This window comes from Phalacrocorax carbo, chromosome 10, assembly GCF_963921805.1.
Source record: "Phalacrocorax carbo chromosome 10, bPhaCar2.1, whole genome shotgun sequence".
Lineage (NCBI taxonomy): Eukaryota > Metazoa > Chordata > Aves > Suliformes > Phalacrocoracidae > Phalacrocorax > Phalacrocorax carbo.
In genome coordinates, this window is record NC_087522.1 from 20666285 (window position 1) to 20688378 (window position 22094).

A 22094-nucleotide genomic window follows, 5' to 3' on the forward strand; every position below is an offset into this window, starting at 1 on the left:
CTCTGGAGATACGAGACATGACACTTAGAGTAACCTTCCAGCACTTATTTTTGGTCATTCTCACCGGTGAAGGAGAACCGAGACCACCTCCCAAAGCAGGTCCAGGAACTCATTGGCGCTGGTATCCTCATCGGTCTCAATTAACACAGCAGAATGATGAAACCTTTGACTTAAGGAGGGTAAAAATCCCGCCTCCCTAAGGCGGGTGTCAGTGAAGGGTGGGAGGCGGCCGGGGACCCGCTGTAGGCCGGCCCCTGCCCGCCCTCCACACGCGGCCTATCGCAGACCCTCACCCAGCCCCTCGCCACCAGCGCCGCCTTGCAAAAACAGTTTATTTTTCCATTCTACGGTTAACAATGAAGCAATTCTCGCCCAGGCTATTTTTGGTCCTGCCAGCGCCGCACGCTGTCTCCTCAGGGCTCAAAGCTCATTGTTTTTATTCACTTCGATGAAACAATTGTAGTCTACGTAGGACATACTTGTTTTCCAGTTCCTCAAACTGTTATTACCTTTTCCTGTTCCCCTTGAGAAAATGGACCTCTGATACCATGCCAGGTTGCATTATTGAATTCCCTGCCCATTTCAGGGTGAAATCATGACAAAGGCAGGCGCTTCTACTGAATGGGGGAAAAAAAAGGATCACAGAAAGAATGTGGAAGAAAACCTTACTCTGGAAAAAAAGCAAGTTGCATAATAGTGAAGGAATGAGGTAGTGTGAGTCATCTCGCTCATGAGCACTTTGTCTGGTTGCCGTTCTCACCCTTCCAGGAGGGAGTTTGCCAGGCCCCATTTGCATCCCACAGCCAGTAAGCCCAGCCAGGGGTGTATAGCACTGAAAATAGAACTGTGTATAGTCATCTCCTAGCATATAGAAGAAATGATCTCATGCTTGCCCTCAGTAGAGGCATAAACTCTCTTCACTTGTGTTTTGTTACAAATGACACCACTGAACCCAGCCTCATCAAGGTCCGAGGTCTGCAAGGAGGTTTAGAAGACTTAGGTCCGCAGGTTCCCATGAACACCCAGTTCCTCCTTGGAAGACCCTTCTCATGTTCGATGCTTCATACTACTATTACCACACTTTCCCTCCAGCTTCCCTCTCAGAACAACTCCTTTTATCCTCTGAAACTGGGTTGATTTCAGTTCTTTCCTGTTTGCCCTCCAGTTCACCCTTTTTAATCTTCTATGGGACTTATGTGTGCCGTTACAAATCCTGAGGGTGGAGTAAGAGTGCGAAAAAAGAAACTCATCCTTTTGGGGTGTAATCTAATTTCTTTTTCTTAAAAACTGTGCAGTAGGGAGAGGCAGGTTAACTAATTTTCACTTAAATTAATCTTAATTAAAATGTAAGTGTACATCCACATCTAGGACTCCTGGCTTTTTCCTCAGCTCTGCTACCAGCCTGTTCAGAGAACATGACAGTTTCCAGGTTTGTATCCACAGACTGACTCTCAGCACACTTCTACCCTTTTTTTGGACAGAGAGTGTTAGAAAGACAGAGGATCACAGAGACAATGGCTGTTGCTATCTTATTGCTGGGAAGAAGATGAGGTGTTATTATAAAGGATAAGCTTTCTGTAATGCAATCTCTCTTTTTCATGTAGACTACACAAGGCCACACACGCTGCTTGTGCAGCCACCTCCTGCTGAATTTGCTTGAAGGTCACTCTAGCAAACAGCATTTGGTGGATTTTCTGGAGACATCAGTCCTACTCCTACTAAATGCTTTAAGCCTGGAGCTGATGATCTTCCGTCGCTCCATTAAACTCAGTCCCTTGAAATTTCTCTGTTGTATTTATTAGAAAATCTGACAATTCAAGCACTTTTCTTAAAGTTTATGAGATGCTGAGGTTCATAGAACCAGGAGATGAATTAGCTAGTGAGAATAGGATCTGATAAGAGCTCCTACCAGGCTGGCCAATCACGTAGAAGTCTTTTTGAGACAGTATGTGTTGTTTAGACCTGTTACAAGGAGTAAGGCAGAAGGGGGTCTCATGAAAAGTTGGATTATTATAAGCTCTGAACTGTCTACTTGTAAGGCCTAGACCCTACAGACTTTCTATGTTAAAAAAAGAATCAGGTTGTGTGCAAGTTTTCCTGATGTCAGTAGAAGCAATAGTTGTGAATAAAGAAGCTTTTCAATATATAGCTTGCAAAATTATGCCTGAAGCTTTGACTTATAGATATTTTTTTTAAATTTAAAACATTTTGCTTCTTTTCCATCATATGCCATTTAAAGATTTACAAGAAAGCATTTATTTGTATTGCTACCAAAATAATTGCGAAGCAGCAGGGTGAACCAGAAATTCAAAATTCAGTCCAAGAGTCAAAATACTTTGGCCACCTGTGCTTAATTCTGCTGTTACCACAGCAAGACTGTTTCTCATATGGTTTGTGTAACACTCAGTATTGAATTAAATCTTGGAAGTACATTTTCTACTGCAAAATAACTTTCTGTGGTTAAAATAGTGTTTGCAACAAACCCTCCTCTTTTCATGTCATGTCACATGCTGAAACAATGGCAAAAAGATAAATCACTCCAAATCTAATTTTATCTGCTGCAAATTTTGTAATAGGTTCACTAATTTCTATAATGCTTAGAACACTGTATGTAACAGCTATAGGCATACAGCTTACAGATTTCTAATGCAACCTTCACTGGCATTTCTGGATTCTATAAGCAGCATGAAGCAGAGTATAAATCTCTCCAAATGGGTTGCTTACTCCACCCTTCCTTTGTTTCGAAGTAATTTCTGATTTTTTGCCCTTTGGGTTATTTTTAATATTAGATCATTTCCATTGTTTATCTTCAGAAAAGTGTTTCCAGGCCATTCTGCAGTCATCACTGTTCTGGGAAGGCCTATGAAAAGGTGAAGGTTATATGTTTCTCTGGCAGATGTGGTCAGAAATGTATGGCTGTCACCAGCATCATAAACCTATATCTAATTCCTTTGCTCTCTAACAGTTTTCTCCCTGATCATTTTCATTGCTTAATCCATCAAAGATTTCCCATTTCCGTGCTGCAGACTGATAAAGAATGCACCAATAAAATGAATAGACTAATGCTATTAATATGGACAGTGCTCTGGATCCAAACCTGGAGCCAAGAACCTAGCAGTTGCACAAGGCATCCATGCAAGTGGCCTTGGGAAATGCAGATGCCTCTGGATGCCTGAAGATCACTAAAAATCTGCCATAAGGGATTTATAGGCTGCTTCATAATGGGCAAAATCCCTCATTCCTGAGCAAAAGATCAGGAGGAAACTCTGCAAAGGGTTGCTCATGGGTCCACCCTCTCAGAGCGTCTCCTGTGGGTTTTTCGACAGAAGGGATGGACCAACAAGCAATGACAGAAAAATCCTAAAGCTGGGTGAGAGTTGGAATGAATCTGCCTGCAGTTCTCTGATCTGTGAGCTCCACTGCTACTGTGGTGTTCGGTATCCACTCTTGGTATGAAGTGGGAAACAATCTTATGTGACAAATAAACATAAAGGAATGACTAGCCTTAGTTTCATCCCACTGCCTTGTCTCTGAACCAAGAAGAAACTCACTTGGCTAGTCCTGACTCTGCGGAAGCTGTGACAGTTTGTACACATGCTCTTTATGCTAAGCATTGCCCTGTTTAAATGGATCAGGACCTGGGAGATCTGGGTGCTGGCTTTGTCAATGGTTTACGTCATGAACCAGGGTAAATAATTTGATCTGCAACAGATTTAACACTTGTACAAAGGAATTAAGGATACCTCCTTTGCAAGTTGCTTTCATCCACAGATAAAAAAACCTATATCCAACAATGCATTAGTATCGGTGCCACTTAACAGATAATGTGGAGTTGCAAAAAGTGAATCTATTTTTAAGTCCCCTTTTCTTAGCTGTGAATAGTTCCCTCCTTGCTAGGGTGCTACCATGCTGCTGCTGTTGATGAGGATCATCAGGTGTTACCTGTACAGAGGAGGGCAAAGAATTCTGACTACAGACCTCATAAATACAAGGATAATGTAAAAAGTGAAACACAATCTGGTGTAAAAACAGGCTGAAGAGTATCAGCTAATGCAGCTGAAAGAATATTTGCATGTAAAATCATGCTATTTCAGAACCTGTGGTGTATATATATATGTACGCAAACACATAGGTCTATATACACGCATGTGTGTGGTCTGTGTTCACAGGGACTGTCTTACTGGGTTAAGCTAGCAAAGAGCTAGCTGAAAGTAGGGGCGGCAAGGAGAGGCTGAGCTGAACGTGTGTGTGTGTGTTTCTGTATAGCTACGTATTTCTTTTACAGTAAGAGCTTCCTCCTAAATCAGCTTAACATGAAATGCTCTTTATGGAGGGTAGGTTAAAACCAGTTGCCCGTTGAATGGCTGCAATAAAACTATTCAGCCAGCAGGGGAGGAAGATGATCTTTGTAGCTGCTGTTGTTTTCCTGATGAATAATTATGCCACCTCCAGCTGGCTGCCAAAGACCCTTTCTTTAAAAGCCATATGTCCTCTCTAATAAAGCTCTCATCACACCTCCTTCAGGCTTCCCTCATTCTGCTGTACTTATGCCTGATTTCATTTGGTTCATGCAGTGGTACCACTGTAGGATGATGGCTTCCTTAAGATAGTGCTTAGAGAAAACGTGGCCTAGAGAAAAAGGAAAGATTGTCTGGGACAGCTTGGGTCTGTGCCTCTGTGATTCCTGGAATGTTACTCAGTGGGTAGCTCATACAGGCTTTCTTTTTAAATAAATCTTTAAAGGCTTGCTGGAATCCAAGTTACTTTACATCCACCATAAAGTGGCAGTGTTTCAGGGCACTCCCCCCAGATTAATCATTTTCACATTCTGAAATCTGTCAACTGTACCTTCACGAACGGCCAATTCAAGCAAATACGAAAATAGTAGTCACAACACCTCAGGGCATGATTTCATCACATTTTCTACACTAAGCAGGTCTGACCTGCTCAATATTTACCTGGGAGACCTCCAGAGAACAGAAAGAATACAGGAAGAGGTAGATCTTGTGAGGCAGCTGAGGTTTCTTGCCAGTGTAAATCATACCTCATCTCTGGGAATTTAAACCTTGATTGTTTAAAAAACAGCACTGCTTCTGCTGTGACTGACCTATACTGGTGCTGAAGCAGAGTGTGACTAGAGATGTAACCTTCCAAAAGGGATTTAAAACTGAGATTCTGCAGTTCTTTTCTCAAATTCAGGTTGTTAACTATGGCCACATTCCATCTCAAGGCAATGAATTACATACTGTTTCCAATAGTCTTGAATGTCAAAATTATTCTTCACACCTCCTACTAAAGCACACAGTCACTGCCATATTCCAGTTCAGACAAGGCTGTATTCAGTGAGGAGTCTTACATACACAGTTAGCAAAGGAGTTGAAATCAGACAGAAATATAAAGTTAGTCTTCTGTTTATCCAGAAAGAAGCTGAAATCCAGGAAAGATCCAGGGAGACTGCCAAGGCCTGAAGGGCCTCTCAACAAATCTGCCCAAGTGGACCCTTGCACTCATATGAAATCCAGTCGCATTAAATTGTGATTTATATCCCCTACACCATTGTTGCCTTGCAATGCCACTAATTATTCCAGACTGCCACAGTCCCTGCATATGCACATTACTCTCAACTTCTTCCCAGGCCTACACCACGTCACAGCTTCCTCCATAAACCCCAATAATCTCCCCAACACATGCTCCCTGTTTACACATTTTTGGCCTGCTAACTGTGCAAGACATGGATATCCACATGGATACTGTGCATAATATGAAATTACATGCTTGTTGATAAGCCAGCTGGTTTAAGACTATTCTCCATATTCTGCTGACATTTCCCCTTTGGGGATCCTAATGTTGGCCTTTCTTCATTACCCTGAAATTGGGAGGCATTTAATATTTTAAAAATTCTGCCTCTGACAGTGTACTTGAAACTAAAACCCTCTCCTAGATGGGGACTGACCAATTCAAAAGGCTTAACCTTCTTAGAAAAATGGCTAAAAAGAACCATATGAGAGAGGAAATCCTTTAGAATAGAGAAGATTGTCTTGTGGACTCATTCACATGCTATGGGAGCTTTGTACTTCAGACAGAGAGTTTTAACTGTGAACAAAGATCTTAAATAGGAGTTTATTGCAGTGGCAACATGAATCATTGTTTGGTAGAAGTTTCTTACACTGAGGCACCGCTGTGCTGTGCTTTAAAGAATGTGGTATAAATGCTGCTAAAATACTGTCAGCTCTGTGTTTGGGTAGTCTAATTTTAGCCTTGTTTGTTATGTTTCATCTCCATGGTGTTTTTAGGCAATTCTTGTACCAGCAATGCTAGCAAATTCCTCTTTTTCAGAGAGACCTTGTGGTCACTGGGACACTGATGATGCTTCTCTGTGTGATTTCTGTATGGACACAATTAGGTCCTGCAATGTGAAAGTAAATGATGTCATTGTAATTTTCTTGCAGGAAACACTACCAGAACCACCTTTAGGAGGAAAGTTTATCTTAAAGCTGCTTTCTGCCTCTAGCAATGGGAGCATTAAGCCATTCCAATTGATTTTTCAGCCATGCTGAAGCAGCTGCAAGAGGTTAGGATAGTGAGACCAGGGCCCACGTAGCTGCTAAAAACATACAGCAGAAAGCTGCATAGAGATAATTTCTAGAAAACAAAGAAAAGGAGTGGAGTTGAAGATGGTGTTGTTCTAGTGGCAACTTACATAAGGTTGCTATCAACAAGTTTGTAAGAATTCTTTTTTCTTAGCTGTCATGGGACTTCTTTGTCTGTGTTGATCTATTTTAAACAGTTTTTCCCTTTCAGCACTGTCTGATAATAAGAAACTTATGTAAGTGCTCTTCTTGGGGGAGAATCTCGCTTTGGTCTGCTTGTTTTGTCTTGAGAAAACCACAGGGCTCAGAGAGCATACGAAAATTGCTTACACACTCAAAAATTGCAGTGGGCAGCTGAGACAAATTGTAAGGGCAGGATTAATGGGACTGTGAGCTTCATGGTTCAGCTGTTTGCAGATCAGTAATTAGCATCCTCCACGCAGTGAATTGATCTCTGCCTAAGTAGCACTGTGAAGTACTATGGAGACCTATATTAGTCATAGGAATAGTTGAAAAAAATGAAAAAAAAACCAAACAAAAAACCTGAACCTTTTTTCCCCTTTCTTGGTTTGTGAAGGCAAGAACTATGTTCTCCCACACGGAAAGAGCAGGAATGGTTTGGCCTACCCCACAAGCTGCTAGGCAGGGTGTATCCCAAAAGGCCAGGTGGATCTGGGAGTGTATTTGGTGCCATGGCAGTGATAAAGGTTGGTGTGGGCTGTATCCTGATACACAGCTGTGGCTGCATCATGTGCTGTGGGTAGTGAGCCTGCCAGTACAGCAGGGAGAGGAGGTCTCTTGCCAGGTAACCTTCCTGCTGATAAATCTGTGCCTGGTCTGTACTGAAACACTAGAGAATGGGCTTGTTTTCCTCATTGTGTCTAAAGGCTATGTTCCAGTTGTGAGTAGGGGTAATATACAGGACTAAATTTCACAGCAATCTCTTAGTGTGCAACGCTGAAGATGGTGTGCCCCCTCTGCTAGAAAGGGAGTGTGGTCTATGAAAGGATCTGGCTGTTGTTTAGAAGTTTGTTTAAAAACTATGCAAGTAGCAGATAAGCTGCTGTTGGATGCTAATGTGATGGCAATGTGTTCAGCAGAGTCCTGCAGTTGTAGAAAAAAAACCTTTCCTGTAATTAAAAGCAAATTTAGAACAACCTCCTGAAAGTTTTATATGAAAATTAGCTATTTTACAGTGAAACCAGGCTAACAAATATCATATAATGACTTTTGGCTTTCTGCTACCCTATAAATAAGTTTACTTCTTAATTATATTAGATAATAAAACATTTATCACCACTTATGATGTTTTGAATTTAGCTAAACCCTTTTTGAACCAGGTTGCAATTTCAGGGAAATGGTGGTGGGGAAAAAGTCAAGACTTAATATTATGTAAAAACTCTTAATGCCCAAGTAGCGAGTAAATATTTTAACTATTGCTTTTCAGGAAGTCAAAAAGCAGGTGCATGTCTCTCCTAGGCTGATAAATTATATAAAAAATTGACTTTTGTATTTTTCTTTCTTTTTTTGGAGCCAAAGTTTTCTGCTTTGGGTAATATATCCAATCCACAGTAAGTAGTACATGTCAGCAGGATCCAAAAGACAGGGCTGAAATGCTGCTGTTTAACCACAGATCCTGAGACAAGGAATCAATAGGAAGAAGTAAATAAGAGTTGGTAGTGAGCCACCAGGACGTAGTTTGTCAATCTTCATCTGAAAACAAATGCTGTTTCCAGCATGGAGGGAGAAGTGCTAACCCTTGAAACTGTAAAGTGAGTAAATCAGTGTTTTTCTTAATTTCTGCTGATTGGTATCTTAATGTGATGGTTACTGTAACAAAAAAACTACAAGGAAGTGCCAATCATAAATTTGTTTCTGGACATAGTAAATTTCACCCAATTTAGGCTAAATATTCTTTTTAACTTTCTGTTTTACCTCTTGTCCTAATTATCTAAGTTATGTCCTCATAAAACTTAGGAATGCCCTTTAACTAATTTAAAAGTTAAAATTTTTGGTATCCCACAAAAAAGATCTGGAGGGAAAGTGTAGAACTTAATTCCCTTGAATGAAAAGATGAGAGAGACTAAAGCGCTACCGATGGTGCAAAGCACGCTGCAATATTATTCTTTGAAATGGCAACATATTGAAGCATTTTTGTGGCAGGTTTCAGTGTTTTGTTACGGTTTTGATTATCTTCCTCTTCTTGTAATATCATGCATCAGAAAAAGTGTACTCATAAGTCCAGTCAAGAAATTGTGATTAGTTTATTCATCTGAGTACACAGTCTACTGTGTAGAATGTAGACTGGTTGAAGGTAGAATGTATACCACACACGGTGCTGCCCTGATTTTGCAAATGTCCTTTCAATCCACTGGAGTGTGGCATGAAGTGTGTGTAAAAAAAAAAAAAAAAAAACAAAAAACCACCAAAACCAACAACACCACATGGAAAAAAAACCACCTTGCTGTGTATAATTACAAGATTGTTATTCCTTGGTCAAGTCCAAGTCTAAACAGCTGTTTCTCTTATATGATGGCATACCAAAAAGACCCCATAATATTAATTTGCCACAGAAGTTTCCCTAATAGCCTGCAGTTGTAAGGAGGGCACTTGACTGTATACATAAAGAATGTGAGGAAAATGGCCAGACAATACTTCAATTCCAAAATAACAGTTACAGTTTCAAGTTGATCTTTTGAGAAAAATAGGTCGATCTCCAACCATTTAATGCCCCTTGTCTTAAATATTTTATCTAATAAATTGTTCACTCTTCACTGAAGGCTTGCTTTATCTTTCCTAGAACACAGTTTTCCTGTACAGAATCCTAAAGAAGTATTGTAAAGCTAAAGAAGAGTGCAGATGTTAGATGCGTACATTGAGTCTACTGCTGTCCAGAATGTGGATAGCTTGTTTCCCTGAAAAGCTAATAATGATTTTTTTTTTTAACTTGTTAATGATGCCTGCAACTGGGCTTGTTATCAGTTTTACTGTTGGGCATGGATGGATTCCAATATTATTTCCCCATCTTATGTCCTAATGTTTTCAGCCTTTCTGTATTTAAATAGCTAAACAATGAAATTTAGTTGTCCTCTCAAGCATGTGATGTTCTCTTGCTTATTTTACTGGATGCAGACTAGATTGTCCCACGATGAAGCACTCTTGAACAGGGTTATCTGTACTAAACTAGGTTAAACTGTTTTGGATCAGGGTTGAGCCTGTAATAGTCATGCTTTGTTTCCTCTTTTTTTTTTTTTTGTTTGGTGTGGGGTTTTTTTTGTTTTGTTTTTGTCCGTGTGGTGGTGGGTGGGGTTTGTTTTTGTTTTTTCCTTTAGCTGCCCCCAAGCCTCTATCACTCCATGGCTGGTCCAATGACTTCTAGGAGCAGGGCTGGGGAAGCAGCCATAAGCTTCAACAGCATCCCGCCTCTCACGCAGGGGCAGTGTTTAATGTGAATCATTACTATGAGGCTGAGGCTAATCTGTCCAGATTAAATTAATGGCTCCTAAACAGATGCATAAAGGTTTTTAAAAAATTTACTGCAGCCTTCAGACATGTTATTAATGAATGTTATCCTTCTTCCCTCCTTTTCATAGAGAAGGTGAACAGCTTTTATGTAACACTCATAGAACAGCTGCTGGAAGAACTAACGCTTCATAATCCTGATCGTTACAGTATCACAGTATATTTATGGATAACATGTCCTAAAATCTTCATCTTTTAACAGCTGTATTTGTTAATTTTAGTATTTAATGGTATTTTGGCAAATGATGGTTGAAACAGGCTTCATAGTTTTGTTTTTCTGAGCCTACTGTAACTGGTGAGGCTTGTCATGGTTGGCTTTACCCCAAAAGGATAAAGGGAATTCCCCCTGCCCATCAGTGATAATCCTCTGTAGGTTTTATCTTCTTTTTTTTTCTCTTTTCCTTCCCCCCACATACTTTTTTTTCATACCTCAATCCTGTTTGACAGAGTGGAAAAAAAAATGCTCCTTTGCAAAATACTGTTAGCAGTCTTATATTTGAAAATGCACTGCCTGAAACAAAGTTAAAAATGGTTTGTTTGTTTACACTGAGGGAGAGAGAGCCATCATGGTTGGGGTTTTGTGTCCATCATTCTCCCTATTCTTCTACTGTGGAAACAAAAAATAGATGATCTACATCTGCTTTGAGTCAGTCACTTCCATCATCTGGTTTTCCAAGAATGGCCAAATGCTGCCATTGGTTTGTCATCAGTGAGAACACTCTGGAAACCATGGCATTAATGAAGCCTCTTGAAAATGCCATCCCAAATGCATGCTCATTGTGAGTCATGACTGAGTGCTCAGGTTATTTCATTCCTGTAATTCCTCCACAGCAGACACCCAGAATGTGCTGTTACTGTCTCGCATCTGCTGGAGTGGGACAGTAACTTGGTTTCAGGACAGAACCTATGTGGGATCTTTCTGCCACCATGGCAACAGTATCATAGCATGCCCTCAAAGGTACTTTGTCCCAAATATGACTAGAGAGTCAGGTAACTTAATAAGGGATCCTCAGCATTACTCCTTCATAGGGTTTAAAGGAGGGCACCTCCCCTTTTCCCTGTTTCACAGAACACTCAAAATTCCTCCCCTAATCTGTCCCCTTCTATCTTGATCTGTGATTTTTGGGATGTGCTTGTCTAAGGAGAAAGCTTGGAAAGCTGGGACTTGGTAAGAAATAGTGACCTTCTGTAAAAATAGGTGAATGTGGAAGGTGAGGCTTAAATCTGTGAGAGACTCGTGGTGTACCCAGGGCCTGCTGTGTTGTGTTCTCATTTCTAATAAATCCAAGTGATTCTGTTTTTGCATGGGTTGAAAGCAGCAGCAGAACAAACCCTGTGGTGGGGAGGGGCATGTGATGGTTTTGGTAAAATCAAGTAAGGTGAGGGTGTTTATCATGGTTTAATTTTAAATAATTGAAGGGTACTATGGGGCAATGTCCTCCTGCCCTGCCACAAGAACAGGACGCTGTGCCTCACCAGGACTCAGGCCCTGACAGAGGGGAAGGAAAAGCCCTGGGAGAGGGTTGTCTCTCCCTCCATTTTCTAGGAGTACCCTGCTGCGGCATCAGCCCCGAGAGCCGCCCTGGCCAGGCCGCAGGCGGAGCCCGCCTCGGGGACGGGCGGACAGGTTGTCCCGTCGTTCCCCGCCCCCGGTACTGCGGGTGGGCCCCGTCCCGTCGCCGCCTCCTCGCAGGTGGCGATTAGGGCCAGCGGCCACCACCCCACCACTCACCTGGTCCGCCCCGCCCTGCCATCCTCCGCGCCGCAAGGGGGCGCTGGCGGGAGCAGCGCGCAGGTGCAGTGGCGGGTGCCTCCCCGGCGACCAAGCGTGGGGCGGGTGTCCCCTGCCGCAAGGGCTGCCGGTCTATCGGCGGCGCGGGGGCGGGCGGCCGGCCCGGGGCCCGGACATAAGATGGCGGCGGCGTTGCTGGGGAGGCGGCGGCGGCGGTTGCGGCCGTGCGGGCTGTCGCGGAGCGCGGGCGGCGCACGGCTGTGCCCGGGCTCGCAGGGCGGATAAAGCGGGACCGGCTCGGCGGAGCGGGGCCGCCATGGGCTCCCAGGTGCTGCAGATCCTGCGCCAGGGCGTGTGGGCGGCGCTGAGCGGCGGCTGGTACCAGGACCCGCACCAGGGCGCTGGGGTCAACGCGCTGCACCTCTACCTGTGGCTCTTCTTGCTCGGCTTCCCCTTCACCCTCTACATGGTGAGCGCAGGCCGCCGCCGCGCCCGAGGGAAGGGGCGCCGGCCTGGGCCTCGGGGCGGGCGGGCCTTGCGGGGGGGGAGGGGGGTGGGGTGGGGTGGGGTGGGGGCGGCCGCCTTAGAGGCGGCGGGGGTAGACGGACAGACGGACGGGAAGGGGCGCGGGCCGTCGCGCGGGCGCCCCCTGCCCGCGGCGCCGCCGCTGCCGGGCTGCCCCAGGAAGGGGCGCCCCGGGGCCCGCCTGCCCCCCCCCGCTCCCCCCCGGCTTCCCGCCCTTCTCCCGCCGGGGCTGTGAGGGGCGGCGGTGGCGGCCCGGAGCTCGCCCGGGGCCGCGGCCATTCGGAAGCACGGGTGTGTAACCGGGGAGGTGTGGGTGGGCGGGCGCGGCGGGGCTTCAGCAGCTGGCGCTTCGCCCTCGGTCTTCTGTTTACTTTCCTTCAAAACTGGGCATAACTGCTGGCTTCCGCTGCAGATCTGCTGGCAGTCCAGGAAAAAGCGCAGTCGAACGTAGCCAGTATTTCCGTCTGGCAGCTCTATCACTTTCTCTTCTGAGATTGGGGGAGGGATGGGTGTGCTTCACAGTCCATAACCTAGAAGTTTATTTGGCCGTAGCATGCACTGTGTGCCTGCTGGCGGTGTATCTGGACTGTGTGTTATCGACAAGAAGTTACTTCGCCTGTTTTGTTTGTGTCCGGGCTTTAGCATGCTTGGTTTGGGAGAATTCTTGTTGAATATACCTTTATCTGTCACTTCAATCAAAGCTGTAAAAATACTGACCTTTAAACCTAGAAACTTTATTGACATTTGGACTTGGAATCAAATATAGGAGAGGTATGATGCAGTCATGAGCAAAGGGAATGGTTTCCTGTTGGCCAGTGGGTTTCTTTTTGCATAAGTTATGTGTAATTTATGAAAAGCTAGTATTTCACTTCAGATTTCTCAGTAGAAAAGTGTGATTGTACTAGGTGTGCTGTGACCAGTTCTGAGCATATGAGCTAGAATGTAATTTGCAAGGTTCAGATGCTGTTAGAACTTAAAGTAGAGGCTGCCTTGTGAAAAAACGTGAGTTAGTGAATGAAAACTTGGAGGAAGAACTCTACGTGAGTGCAGTTGCAGAGATTGAGAGCTCAGGGTTCGGGCATTTGCTTTGTTAAAAAGCAATTTGTAAGATTGTGGTATGAGACACTTCATAGTAAGAAAAATCTAGTGTAGAACAGGAGGTTACAGCCCTGTATGGTTAGATTTTAATTCATATTACTGTGTCTTGGAAAAGGTAGCTCGAAGGCTTTTTGTTTGAAAACTTTAGACTGCTGGCAAGGAAACCGCAGGCTGAGAGAAACTGCTTTAAAAACAAAGTTAATGTGACAACAGCTAGATAAAACTTTCAGCTAAGTGGATCTTCTCTCTAAAAACTGTGAATCTGTATCTATTTGCGGTTCTACTGAACATGGGAAGAGGAGAGTCCTTTTGGTTGCAAATGTAGCTTTTTTTTAAGTAGATGTACTGTTTTTCTGCTTTGATAGAATAGTACTGCCTTGCTAAGAGAGCTGTTCATAAAGGTGTGGTGAGTTATATCCTGCATGCTAAGGAGAGTTTTGAAGGGGGGCTAACCTATATTGTACGTAGGTCTTTTGACAACTGATAAATCTGGACTGGCATTTGAGTCCCCTGCTGCTCTTAAAGCAGCAGTTAAGCTTTAGCTGCCCATACTGTGGAGTAAACTTCTTTTCCTGTGCAAAGGGAAAAGACAGACAAAAGCAAGCCGCTTCAGATTTTGTTGAGGTCAAAGAAATTCGCTTGCCTCATAGCACTGGACAAGTTAAAGATGCAACAACAAGTGCCAACTTCCCTGAGAATAAGTAGGGAGATTAGTCACAAGTTAAAGCAGATTGAATCATATTTGGCTGTTTTCCCTCTTTCCACCCTCTGCAGTTTGAGTGTTGTCTAGACATAAACTAAACAGGCAGAACTGTGATGGTCATCGTAGCTCTTTAGCATCTCTTAAGCTCTTTTTCAGAACAAAAAGCAGTAAATGTTGCATTTCTGTAGGACATAACTAAGACTTTTAAAGCAAGTTCTGCTTTATGTAAAATCGTAATCTAAATTCTGAGTGTGGCTCACTAGTGTATAGGAGGGAGTTTCTAAGCTAGCTTCAAATGACTTGTTGCTGGCAGACAACCCTCTGTGTTTTTAAAAAACAAGGTATATAGAAAGACTTAGAATGCTGGCAGGTTTTATATAACATATAAAACTTCCTCACGTAAGGAATTCCAAGATTATAGTGTTGCTTTGATGCATCTGGACAGCAATAACTGTAGTTATTCCTAAATTGTTCTGTAGCGAAAGGCAAAGGATCCCGTAAGAACTTTGCTTGTAGCTGGTTCTCAAGGCTGAATGCATTTTACAGTAAGCTAATTACTTTTTTCAAGTGTTATTTAACCCCCAACAGGAATGGAACACTTAATCTCTTTTGGATATGGTAATTCAGATGCACTTACTGCTTGAAGACTTGGTTTATTGCACCCAATGTTTCTAATCTTTCTTCTGTGCATTCCTTCTATTGATCCTCTATTTTCAGAATGGAATCTGGTAATGGTTGCGGTCAGCAAGTAATGCCATAAATCTGTGTGTTTCTTTGCACGCGTAGGCCAGTGCTGTTAGGTTTGGTGGATTTAACACACGGTGCAAACCAACCAAAGAAATTAGCAGTAGAATTCAGCTAGCCTTTATTCCTTGGTCCCTCATCTGCCTTCTAAGCTTAAGCATATGAAAGCGAGGTCTGTACCTTTTATGAAGGAGAAGAGACAGATATATACATGAATGTATCTATATTACAGACCTGGATATTCTTCTTTTTCTCACATGTATTTATATACTTAACCTGTCATTTTCAGACGTGTGGCAAAAAGAAAAGTGTAGATCATGAAGGAATTGTGTTGTAGAGGAAGAGAAATGTCTGAGTGAAGCTGCTTGAGTATGTACCCTTGGATCTGTGGCTTGGCAGCATGCATACAAAAATACTGCTTTCTAGACTAGTTAAATCTATCCCGTTTGGATATTTGTATTCAGTAACAGACTCAACTGTGCTTGTTGATCTGCATGTCTGTTGTAAGAGCCGATCCCTGGTTTTACTCTAATCCGAAACTCAAGTTGCGAGAAGAAAGTACACTACAACATGGGGGAAACTGTACAACTAGGTTGTAAAATATAGTGGTAGAGTTGAAAAAAATACTCTAAAGGCAGAGGCCAATGTTATGCTTCAGTGTTGCAAGGGGGAGGGGAAGAGAGGAGGCTGCCAAAGCACTTCCCCTAGTCGGAATGCTGTTTCAGCCCCACCACGTGCGCAGGAGGGGGTGAAGTCTTGGCTCCGGCACTCGGGAACTCTGCCAGGGACTGAAGAGGAGCCAGGACTGTACCTTGCTTGGGGTGATGGGCTCTTATGTACCTACAGAACTTGTTTGTCGATGTCAAGCTCATTTAGACAACAGTTCACTTAATAGGCACTTGATTTCCTGACTTGTGTACATAGTTATAGAAGTAGGTCATATAAACGTAGCTTCATGTGAAAGTCGTCTTCCAGTGAAGTTTCTGAAATAGGTGCTGTTTCTTAAACTAAAAGTTTAAGTACTCGAAGTTGGATCTATGATGAAAATCCCTGGTATCCCACATTGTTCTAAGCCTCATCTAGTTTCTTGACTCTTCAAGTCTCATTTGTACACCTTGAGGCTTCAGTCAAAAACTAGATAACTTGTAACTGAACATGCTTCCTGATATCAGCAGTTCTTGAGGGCTCTGGCTGTTCATAAACAAAAAATGGTGACAAAACTACATCTGCTGTTTCTTGATCTTTCCTCTTCTCCAGTGTGAATGTTTCTATAACATACTGGCTCAAAATGCTTGAACCTGAAAACATTTTACAAGGCAACTGTTACTGCTTAATGAATGTTTGATTGATGTCACTTTTACGTAAGGACTTGCAATCTGATTTGGGTTGGGAGACTTCTGTATGAATGTTCTCAGGAGGTAACACCTACACATCTCTTTTTGGAAAGAATCTGGAAACTTCATTGCATCTGTAGTGTCTAGCTAAAGCTAGATGTGATTAGGTGAGACCCATATAGTCTGTTTCTTCAGAAGTAAGCAGCACAGCCTGTGATCAGTGAAATTCCCTCTGGTTCCTGGTATTTATGCATTTGAAATGTTGAATCAAGGTGCAGTGACCTTTGTAGGTCAAACTGGAATATTTTAGTCTTGTAACTAGAGGTCTGAGCGTTCTTTTCTGTTCTAGGTTGAATACTGGAATCTAGGAGTGCTTTAAGCTCTTTCTCTGCCTACCCTTTCACAAAAGGTGTGCTTTGATGCAACTGAGCTGACATACTGGCCAGCAGCTTCCAGAACGGACAGTCCCACTCCTCAAGTGTGCATTCCTGCATCTTGCCTTTGTCCATGCGTATAGTATGGATCTCATAAGTTGTCTTGAATGGTTTACATTTGGAAAGTAACTCCTGAGGGAGAGGTGGCAGAAAATCCATGTCCTTCCCCTCTCCCTCCATCTTTGAGGGTACTACTTAACTTCCCTTCAGGATTTAGGGAAATACTTTCAGCTAGGAGTTTATCTAATGATTGCGTTTGTTCAGCCATTAGACAACTGAAGTTTTCGACAGAATGTAATTAAAGCAGGCGGTTTTTGTATGGTCATGTCTAGTGCTTCTCTTCTACAAGAGCTTCAGTTGTGACTACTGCGGTTTTGTTTATGTTTTCTTTTGGTACTAATGGAAGTGACTAGAGATGTGCAGTAATATGGGGTGTTCTCTGAAATGCTGTTGCAGCTACAGACTTGTAGCCAGCTGGTGTCTTCTAACAAGCTCTAACCTGAGGTTTTTAGTCTGTTGTGTCCAACAAAAATGCATTAGTAGATGTGAATAGAACTGAAATGAGATCTAGCTGCCAATTTGCAGGACTTAGATTTGTATTCTAGTCTTAAAGACGGTATTGTATAGGATGTTGGGTTATGCTGTTGAGAGACGAGTCTCTCCTCAAATGGCGTAAAATGTCAAGCTCAGTTTAAAATACTAACCTCACTTTAATTTTTCTCGTCTTGTGGAGAGAAGTCCCCAAATGGAAGTTGAATGCTTCTAAGTTTGGCAAAGAAAAATAGAGAAGGCACCAGTGGTTTAGGTTAGGTTGCAGTAACTCCACGTCTTGAGGCGAGTTGCTGGTACCGTGGGTGGCAGCACTGTACTAGAGCATGAGACCTAATATAAAGTATGGCCAGACAGCAGAGTATGCCAGACATGCTAAAATTTCTTCTATTCGCAAAGTATATGCCCTATCCAAAGACGAGTAACTACTAAAGAATACAAAGAATGAGCAGAAGTAAGTTAACTTATTTTTAGCCTTCTCCTATCCTGTGGAAACAGAATATGAGGAAAAAGCACCCTTTAATTCTTTATTGGGTTTGCTGCAAGTTACGTGAGGTGTTTTGCCTTTTCCCCCATTTGTTCTTAAAGCTTTCCTTCGCGATAGATGATGCATAGATTTTGCATTCAACAGGATAAACTGGATACACTGTGTGACCTCACTGCTGACAGAGTGGAGGAGAGAAATTGAAGAGCTCTCCAGATAGAAAAATATAGGCATGTCTTTTAGAGGCTAACTCAGTAATGGCTTCTGAACACTAGGTACTTGGAGAGGATAGTTGAAGGTGTGTTTGTGATTGGGTAGCAGACTGCTTAGCAGGTACAGGATGCTCATACGTTTTCCAAAGTTAATGGGCTTGCCCTTGCCTGCAGGGAGCTAGCTGCCTCTGAAGCTCTTGGAAGCGGAAGCACTGCATTTCTTGAGGGAACTCTTGCAGCATTGCTTCAAGGGTTGTGTGGTTGCCATTAGCATCATTGTGGCTCCTGGTTGCTTACTGATGCTGTTTTTAAATAGCTTTGTTTCTTCTTTCTCCTCCTGAAGTGGTGCTTGGTAAGTGAATCTCCCTATCCATTAGGGTCTTGTCCAGCTCAGCATGCAAAATCTAAGTTAGCATACCTCAGCTTAGTTTGCCTGTCCTACTTCAAATATTATATTAGGTGTTTACTTAACTTATTTTGGAGGAAAAGGTAAGTTAAATTTGATCTCTTTAGGAAAAAGAATCCTAATAAGTAACCTGCTTCCCGATTTATTCCAGACTTAATTATTTATACTTGTTTGGCTTTAGAAATGTTATATTATTTGTTTTTGCTCACTGCCAGAAAGTGAGCAGCCAGATTAAGGATTGGTTTTGTTCTTAAGTCAACAGTCAATACAATATTTAGAAATGTTTATTCTTTTATCCACTTTGTTAATACAATATTTTATATTTGGAGATCTCTTCAAACGGTGTTTTTGCTAAACTCGTGGCATAAATTTTGCAGTGCGCATGGCCAGTTCTTCTAGGATTAATCAGCTCTTGAATATGTAGAAATACTAATGAATAGAATAGAGAGGGCTTTCTGTCTTAGAATCAGAAATGGAACATGACTGGAGACTGCAAGATGTGCATGGGCCTTTCATTACCACAAAGGCTTCTCTTGCAATGGTCCGTATAGGGAGGGAGACTAGGTGTACGAGATGAGCTGGAATTCTCCTTAGGCTGAGAGGTCTAAAAAGACAGTTAATTTCTTCTTTTCATCTACTAAACTAATGTTCATGCCGGGTAACAAATGCTATTTAATTCTGCTCATTGTATGTCTCTGTGTGTGTGCATATATATATTTATGGCTGTTAGAATTTTACATCAAACTACACCATTAGAGGGGTAAAGGATAGTGATGCAGCAAAATATTTGAGAACACAGACTCTTGCTTTTGTAAGGAAAGTAGTCTATTTGTGGATGAAGACTAAGGGTTAATACCTCATTTTATTTAGTGGCTACCTAGGGAAATGGCAAAATTATAAATATGAATAAAAGGTGAATTAGAAGGATGTGAAGTGAAATCTGAAGTTTAACTAGTACTCTGAACACTTCTTTTAAAGCGCTTAATTTCTGTTGCTGAAGTGATTGATCTGTAAAAGCCTTATGGGCCTCAGCAAAAGTTGCGTGAGAAGTCTTAACTCTGAGTGGAATTTCAAAAGTTGAATTCAGGACTGAGGTTTTTCATGTGGCTTCTGGCCACCTTTGACACAGCTGAAAAATTCTCTTCAGAGCATCTTCATTGGCTTCCTTTCCATAGGCATGTAATGGTCTAGCACAAATAATTCTTGCAGTGCATGATCTTGCATGTTATTGTGGACTACTCAAATGCATGAGCCACAAATGTAAAGCGCCTTTTTTTGTATGCAAGTAGGGGAATACTTGGCTTTTGTGACTGATCAGTATCTTGTCATGTAAGAGTAGCTGTTGGAAGCTGAGAAGCTAAGTCAGAACGTCTATGTTGGATAGTTGAGCAGGTTTTCTCCCATCTACCATGCTGTCATATCAGTTTTTTCAAAATGGACTCGATGCTGTGTGCTAGCCCTGAAATAAGGTCATACCCTGTGTTTGGGTTAGTTTTCAAGTTGCTTAAAAACTTCCCATCTTTTTTTTATTCATAACAATTAATCAAAAGTAGTGGGTGTGACACAAAAAATCATGCTAGTTCTATGTTTCCTAGTCTAGGTCTTACATTCCAATAGCCTGGAAAAAGAGAACAAGAATTGAATTTGGTTCTCAAGCTCTAGTGATCAGTCTACTTAGCATGCTGCTGTGGGCTTTGGTATCTTGTAGTCCCAACTGTTCCTTTTTCCTATGTTGCTAGACTTCTAACAATCTCCATGCTAAGTTTGACTGTAGGTGGTGTGTATTTAAACCTTCATTTTCTGTATGATGTTTTCTGTATGAAAGAAACTGTTGAACTCTTAGCTTTATGTATTCTCATTAATAGTTGACCTTGTGTTCATTAACTCTTTCTTATTCTCTTTTGCAAGGCCCTTCCTTCTTCCATGATGATAGTAGCTGTCTACTGCCCGGTGATAGCAGCTCTCTTTATCATTTTGAAGATGGTGAATTACCGTTTGCACAGGGCACTGGATGAGGGAGAAATTGTGGAGAGGAATGCCAGTGAGCATATGGACAGAGGTGCAAAACCAGAACAAAGTAATATTTCTGCCAAGAGGAAAGACAGCAATGGGCCCAGGTAAGGTGTCACCTGATGTTTGTGTACTGCTTCAAATGATAAACAGTCCTGCCTTCATCAGATGTGTAACTGGAATGGCGGTTGAAATAAACACTGAGGAACATAGTTGCAGAACACTCTAGGTCTGAAAGGCTATTTAAGTCTGGTCTTCAAAAGTAGACTTATTTATGTATTATGTTTGAAATGATGGATTCACGTTCATTTCCTGGTTCCTCCCCCAAAGGAGTGTCAGAACAATATTGAAAATGTTGGAAGCACTGAAACAATAGCATGGAAAATGTGTGCTGATTAGGTCACTAAATACTTAATGAATCCAACCAGTACAAGTAATCTTATTTCAGCAGGAGACTTAGTTTTAAAAATCTAGCTGTTGAAGACCACATACTACGTGTTAAGTCTTCTATCACTAAAAGCAATGTCCAGTCAGTGTTCAATTTGCTTAGTTTTGCAAAAGCAGGAGTTGGATACGGTGCTTGACTCCAGTCGTAGTTTTACTTCAGGAGAACAATGTCTTGTGAGTTTGGAAATTCTGGAATTGCTTAGCTCAGTAACGAAGATGATGATTCTGAAGTAATGTCAATAGGAGGTGGTTCCTTTCCACAGATGTTCTTTGCTGTTGCCAGCATCAGAAAACCCAGAGGTATTCTTCCTCTCACCAGACTATTTGGAGAAAGAAGAGCAAAAGATGAGTCATCAACAAGGCCAGCCTAACTAGTCTGATCAGACTGTATGTGTTACAGAGCTCTATTATCAAAGCTTCTGCCTGGCTTCAGATAGTTGAGGCCATCTTAAGAGTTAGACTGCATGAAATAAATCAATCTTGAATTGTTAGCCTTTAAAGACGGCCTTTCTCTTGTCTGTGGGTTTCTGGTGCTAGTAGTCATGAATAGTTTTCAAAGTGAGGCAATTAGTATGCTGTCCTAACTCGGAAAGGTTGTGTGGTGTTTTTTTAACAAATAAAAAATAAAAATTAATAATAAAAAATACCAAAAAAATCCAAAACAAAACCTGAAACTTCTACATGGAGACACGTTCTATAAGGAAATGTATTTGAAAGAAGCCTCTCAAGACTGCTTATCAGGATGCTTAAAGAAAGGAAGTGTTAAAGTGATGCTCTTCAAAATGCTTAGCCTAGAAGTAAAAGAACTTAACTGTTCATACGGGGTAGCTTCTTACAAGATGGATCTTAAGTTCCGTGTCTGCTCTCAGCTTAGGGAGTGTTAGCAAAACCGGTGTCTTGGATTCCTCTAAAGTTGATATACAGTAACTTCTTATATCAATCTTTTATAACCTGACCCTTTTTCCCTTTTTCCGTGTTGTTTGGTAACTGAACCTGTTGATTTTAGTTGGGACTCCATTTAGATCACCATATACCTCACTAAAACTGTATTGATCTATTTTGGCAGAATGCTTGCCTAAATGTATATTAATGCTTTTTCTGCTTATTAAAATTCATGAAAGCAAACTAGTGGTCTGTTCTGTTTCAGTGCAACCTTGCTAACACATTTTAATTGTGATCCTTAGATTTTTTTCCTTTCTTAAGCTGTATAGCTTTTGCTTCCAAAACAGTAGCCAAGACTTGGCAAGGGACTTTTCTCTACTAGTATTGTGAATTACTTCTGGATATTTCAGAAGTTCTGTTTT

The 22094-nt window shown here is 42.0% G+C and overlaps 1 protein-coding gene across 9 annotated transcripts in view; it reads left to right on the forward strand.

The window, feature by feature from the left end:
- The first annotated feature begins 11968 nt into the window (after positions 1-11968).
- PCNX1 (pecanex 1) overlaps positions 11969-22094 on the forward strand; it is a 91856-nt gene continuing 81730 nt past the window's right edge. For 7 of the 9 annotated variants that reach the window (XM_064462364.1, XM_064462367.1, XM_064462369.1 and 4 more), the window contains exons 1-2: positions 11969-12313; positions 20242-20450. In XM_064462364.1, coding sequence (XP_064318434.1) covers positions 12161-12313; positions 20242-20450 — 362 coding nt within the window. In that variant the 5' untranslated portion in view covers positions 11969-12160. Of the gene's footprint in view, positions 12314-20241; positions 20451-22094 lie in introns of those variants that run through there. The other 2 variants (XM_064462373.1, XM_064462368.1) reach the window with 2 other exon arrangements.